Source organism: Panthera tigris, chromosome F3, assembly GCF_018350195.1.
Source record: "Panthera tigris isolate Pti1 chromosome F3, P.tigris_Pti1_mat1.1, whole genome shotgun sequence".
NCBI classification, from domain to species: Eukaryota; Metazoa; Chordata; class Mammalia; order Carnivora; family Felidae; genus Panthera; species Panthera tigris.
The window spans coordinates 15,971,553-15,977,552 of NC_056678.1; the positions used below are offsets into that span (position 1 = coordinate 15,971,553).

General features: G+C 39.9%; 1 protein-coding gene across 5 annotated transcripts in view; it reads right to left on the minus strand.

Annotated features, from left to right (window-relative positions):
- Positions 1–5,481, minus strand: part of SLC9C2 (solute carrier family 9 member C2 (putative)) — an 87,642-nt gene extending 82,161 nt beyond the window's left edge. For 4 of the 5 annotated variants that reach the window (XM_042976313.1, XM_042976312.1, XM_042976310.1 and 1 more), the window contains exons 1-3: positions 5,322–5,481; positions 3,894–4,100; positions 1,680–1,780 (exon numbers count right to left, since the gene is read on the minus strand). In XM_042976313.1, coding sequence (XP_042832247.1) covers positions 1,680–1,780; positions 3,894–4,026 — 234 coding nt within the window. In that variant the 5' untranslated portion in view covers positions 4,027–4,100; positions 5,322–5,481. Of the gene's footprint in view, positions 1–1,679; positions 1,781–3,893; positions 4,101–5,321 lie in introns of those variants that run through there. The other variant, XM_042976314.1, reaches the window with a different exon arrangement.
- Positions 5,482–6,000: the final 519 nt, after the last annotated feature.

The following is a 6,000-nucleotide window of genomic DNA, read 5'->3' on the forward strand; positions in this document are numbered from 1 at the left end:
TCTCTCACTCTCACTCTCTCTCAAAAGTAAACATTAAAAAAGAAATGCTCAGGGCTCCTGGGTGGCTCATTCGGTTAAGTGTCTGACTTCGGCTCAGGTCATGATCTCACAGTTTGTGAGTTCAGGCCCCACGATGGGCTCTATGCTGACAGCTCAAAGCCTGGAGACTGCTTCAGATTCTGTGTCTCCCTCTTTCTCTGCCCCACTAGTGCTCTGTGTGTCTCTCTCTCAAAAATAAATAAACATTAAAAAAAAATAAAAAGAAATGCTCTTGCCTTAAAAAAAAAATAAAGTCCTTTAGTGAGTCAAGTAGAGAAAAATAATACATAGATAATAGCACATATTGTGAATATAAGGCATAAATCATGAAGGTTGTACACAGATGAATGGAAGAGATAGCAACAATGATTGAAAAGCTGGAAATATTCCCTCCTAAAAAGTTTTTGGCTCAACTAATAGTTTAATCTCCATTACTTAACCTCTCTGTGCCTCAGTTTCCTCATCTGTAAAATGGGATACAGTACCTACTTCCACTGGGTTTCTGTGAAGACCAATGAATTAACTCAAGAATTGATGATAAGCTGAGCACAGCATAACACATAGAGAAGTTGAATCACTACGTTGTACACCTGAAACTAAGGTAACACTGTGTGTCAACCATACTTAAATTTTTAAAATTAAAATTTCTCCATATTTCACTGGAAAAAAGGAAATATTACTATTTCTTACTAATTCTACTATTTCTATAACTTATTACTAATAAATTAATAAACACAAAGCACTTAAAAGAGACCCTGGCACATAGCAAACACTCAAAAGACGTTAGTAGTAATGGTGGTGTTTAGAAGAGTAACAGGAGGTTTTTACAATCCTAGAGAGGTACAAGCATCATCTCCATTTTTTAAAAATAAAAGAATGAGTGGAGCCAAATCGTTACTGATCACACTGCTATGCACTTGAAGTCAAGAGTTAATAAATAAAATTTTTCTTGTATCTGCATTATATATTACATGACACATTTTGCATTTAATCTGGCAGTCAGAAAAGAGTAACCATGCTTCATTATGACAGTAACAGCTGCCTTTTATAACTAGAGGCTCCACAGGTATTGAAGACTATTCCACAGGGGTGCCTGGGTGGCTCAGTCGGTTGGGCGACCGACTTCGGCTCAGGTCATGATCTCGACCTTCGGCTTCGGCTCAGGTCCATGAGTTCGAGCCCCGCATCGGGCTCTGTGCTGACAGCTCAGAGCCTGGAGCCTGTTTCAGATTCTGTGTCTCCCTCTCTCTCTGACCCTCCCCCGTTCATGCTCTGTCCCTCTCTGTCTCAAAAATAAATAAATGTAAAAAAAAATAATAATAATGAAGACTATTCCACAGATGAAACCAGTATACAGAGAGGGGAAGGAAACAGGAGTAAGGCTCCAAAGGCAGACGATGAAGAACCCAAGAATGCAGTCGAATTTTCCTTACTTCCATACTAGCATTTTATCTTCTGCTTCTCTAATATGTCTCTTATACTGTATGGTTTTTCATTTTCAAAATTTTTAATGGCAGATGAATTCTTTTCAGTACCTGTTCAATTTTTTAAAAATTCCATACATTCAGGGATAGCGTTGAGAGTGGACCTTGATTTTGGTTTCTGTTCTTTCACTTACTAATTTATTGTACATACATTACCTGAACAAAACTGTGAGCCAGTTGTCCTATCATAAATCCTGACACAGAAAGAATTATCAAAACAATGACTTCAGAATTCCTTAGACAGGTCTTCAAAAATCCTGAAGAAATACATGTATGTGTTATTTATACAAAATGTATAGTTTCAAAACAATTTAATATCCTCTTTCTCTAGGTACTTAATTTCAAACTTCCCGAGTGTCAGGGTGCCTGGGTGGCTCAGTCGGTTGTGTCCAACTTTGGTTCGGGTCATGATCTTCCAGTTCATTAGTTCGAGCCCCACATCGGGCTCTGTGCTGACAGCTCAGAGCCTGCAGCCTGCTTCGAATTCATCTCCCTCTCTCTCTCTCTGCCCCTCCCTTGCTCATGCTGTGTGTGTGTGTGTGTGTGTGTGTGTGTGTGTGTGTCTCAAAAATAAACACTAAAAATTTTTTTTAATAAACTTCCTGAGTATCATATCGCTATGAATAAATAATTGATAGCTGTTACAAATGCTGTCTCTTTAAGACATACAAAATGAAGCATCTCTCACAGGTAAATTTGGAAAATACTGAAATTCCAGCAACCTCCCATTTGCCCACCCAGTGGCCCATTATGATCACTGTACAGGTATCTTATCTGTGGGTCTGATGATGAGAAATTATGAAAAGCCAAACTTCATATCAACCTATTACACCTTTTATTAGTACTCATCCTAAACTACAGCAATATATATTCTATAGTTTTCCTAAAAGCCAGAAATACTTTTAACTGAGCTCTAACTATGGAGAAAACTGGCTTCACCAGACAAGTAACAGAAGACATGTGTTATTCTCTGCCTACATGTATTATCTTGCCTTGAAGCTCTCTCCTCTGTCCAAGATTATTCAGTTCTTATCTCCAGAAGGAATATATAGACTATAATCCAATTAATTTATGCCTAGGGCAAGATTCTGGCATTCCATTCACTGCCTTCCAGCTACAGGTCATGCCAAGTTGGTAGATATTAATTGAATATTTCTTTTGCATAGGGCTAAAGAAATGTTTCTTGAACCATTTCTGTAATGCCCTTTATTGCTAGAGCACTTGTCCCTATGTAATTATCAAGGATCTGGAGCTGTTGAAATTCATGGTCACCAGCGCCTCTTAGTACGACAGGAGACCAATGTCATTAGTGTGTGTTTTAAAGATTCACCCCAGAAAAGGCAATTTTGCTCCCTGATATGATAGGTAAAATTGAAGAAGGTTTTATGAATGTTTGCTTCATTATTTCTTTATACTCTTGCTAATTCAAGAAAGGATTTTAAAACAGCTGACCTTTTTTCCCAAAGAAAAAAATGTTAAAGGGGACTAGAATCTTTTCTCCAATCACTAGTGTTGAATTGTGGAATAAAGTACCTGTGTTTTTTAATATGGTATTTTATCTGCATGAATATCATTAACCATACCTATCGAATTCTTTAAAAAAATTTAAGTTTATGTATTTTTAGAGAGGGAGAGAGCATGTGCATGTGTTGGGGAGGGGCAGAGAGAGGAGAGAATCCCAAGCAGGCTCCGAACTGTCAGCGTGGAGGCTCAAAATCACGACCAGTGAGATCATGACCTGAGCTGAAATCAAGAAGCGGACACTTAAGGGACTGAGCCACCCAGGCGCCCCATACGTATTGAATTCTTAATTATCATTTAAGAGGACTTTCCTTGTGAAGTCTCTCCTAATTGCCCACTAGGGTGTGGGGTGGATGGCATCCTCCCGGAAGGAAAATCACTTCAAAAGCCATGATAGAATGGACAGAAGTGATGACATCAAGTATGCAAATTGTGAAACGTATGTGTGGGTCTTATTTGCCCCAGTCGTCGTCCCCTCATCCCAGATTTATTGGTCAGGTTAAGCCTGGCAGGCAGGCAGCATGAGGCTCTCCTCCACGTTACCAGAGATTCTGGACCACAACTTTACAGTTAAACTAACCACATTGTATTGTAATTATTGTTTGCCTGTCTCCCCCATGAGGGGACTATTTCCGCTTCTGCCTACCATTCTGCTGTGCTCAGCAAATGTCACCGAAGGAAGGGACACAGTATAGATGCTACTTATAATTAAAGGAAACTAGACTGTCAGCATTCACTCACATCTTACAATTTCATTGGACTTCTTCTTTATGGAAGTTGTGATCACTTTCTACACTAAGAAAGGTTCAGAGGGCAGAGGAAAGATGAGATTTAGAAATTACTTCTTACCTCCCAGGACAATCGTGAAACACACAAGCATTGTGAAATGCCCATTTACAATAGTGTAGCCAGCTGTCTTGCCGCAGAGTAATTCTGTCCTGCTGCTGTTACCTTCTCTTTGCACCCAGAAGAAAGAGTTCATTTTTGACACTGCTTTTTCAGTCCTAACTTGATGAATTCAGATGTGAGTTACTACTTTCACTACCACAGACTAACCTGTTATAAGATGCAAAAAGAAGACAATGAGACTTGCCAAGTTCCAGCACATCCACATTCTTCCTACCTAAGATTGTACCACACTCAGCTCTCAGCACATTTCTTCTTGCCACAGGGCACACATTGATACTGACTGTTCTACCTCTTGCTCCAAGAATGTTTCAAATTTTTAATGTTTATTTATTTTTGAGAGAAAGAGAGAGAGCGTGAGCGGGGGAGGGGCAGAGAGCAAGGGAGACACAGAATCGGAAGCAGGCTCCAGGCTCTGAGCTGTCAGCACAGAGCCCGACGCGGGGTTCAAACTCCCAAACCAATCACGAGATCATGACCTGAGCTGAAGTCGGACGCTTCACCAACTGAGCCACCCAGGCACCCCATCCAAGAACATTTTATAGGAACACTAACAGCAGTGTGTTTCTTCCTCACACTTCTACACATGCATGGAGGCGTGACTCCATTGATTTCTGCACTTAACCATCATATGATCTAGTGATGTTATTTGCCTTCCACATTGGACAGTGAGTTTCTCAAGGGCCAGGGCTGAATATTATTTTTCTTACACACAGTACAAGGCACATAATAGGCTCTCTATAATATTTGATGAAATGAACTTTTTGAGGGGGAGCTCTTCCTCCATGGGTATAAATGATTCTGGAATTCCCCTTTACTATTTCAATCCTACATCCCCTTTTTCCTCTCTTGGGCCCTTCCAAATCCAAAATGGTTTCCCATTTTGGGAGGTCAATGTTGAGTCACACCGATAAGGTAAGGCAGGGGAGGAGGGTAAATAACATAAAAACAAAGGAAAAGATTAAATTTGAGGTTTTATCATATGGTGCCTTTAAGTGAATTAGAAAAAGTCCCCCTTCCTGATGACAGGGCACATGGTTTGTGCAGGGATTTCAGCCCCAGTACCTACCCTCAGCTGGTGCCCTTGTGTAGAACATAGCCTACACAAATCTATTTCGTGGTCCTGAGAAGGACTCATTCTGTTTTATTTTTCCTTGCAGTTAACCTTAACCTAAAAATTCCTAGAGATTCCTGAAGTATCCCCAATAATATTTAGAGTTAATCTTTGGTTCTTTGTTTTGCACCTGTCTATAAGCCATATTCTGATGTGAAGCAGAAATGAGATTCAAAATGCTGCATCTTCAAATCACTTCACATGTCCCTCAAATAACCCTCCACATCCCTGGCATTCTCACATCTTGCTATCCCCACCTGTCATTACAGCACCGCTCTCAAATCAAGTTCTTCTCCAAGCTACCAAGACCAGAGATACCATCTTTCAAGACTAAGCTGGTTCAGAGTGGAAATCAAGATGAAGGCTCTTGAAAATCACAAAGAACGAACGACGCTCAGCTCTGCGTCTGTTTGCCAAGGACAGTACTGCCAACTGATATCACACTGAAAGCCATTTCCATACCTAATTCCCATTGGTTGCTTGCCAACTTACTTTCATTCTGATTGGCTACGTATATCATCCCCCACTCCCAATCCAGAAGCAGCTAAGTGATCCAGTTCCAGAGAAGCTTGCATTTCTTAATGCTCTATACCCACAACTGTTTTAACTGATTTTCTTTGCCTGCCATGGTCATACACCATGTAGACAGAACCTCCTCCTACATGTTTTTAAATATATATTCTTGTTTTTCTTTTTCCAGCCCTAATCCTCTTTAACACTGCCTGGTCTCCCTTCTGATTTTTTCATTTATCCTTTTCCATTTTCTCTTTTTCTACCTATCCTTCCTTTTCAATGGGAATTTCTCACTTTTGGTACTTAATTTGAAGAAACAATATTACTCTTCATAGGAGGACAAATGTATCCCAAATTATGCGATGCCAAGCTTAATAGATTTTTGCCTCAAATGTAATCACTAAAAACAAATACAGTATAAAT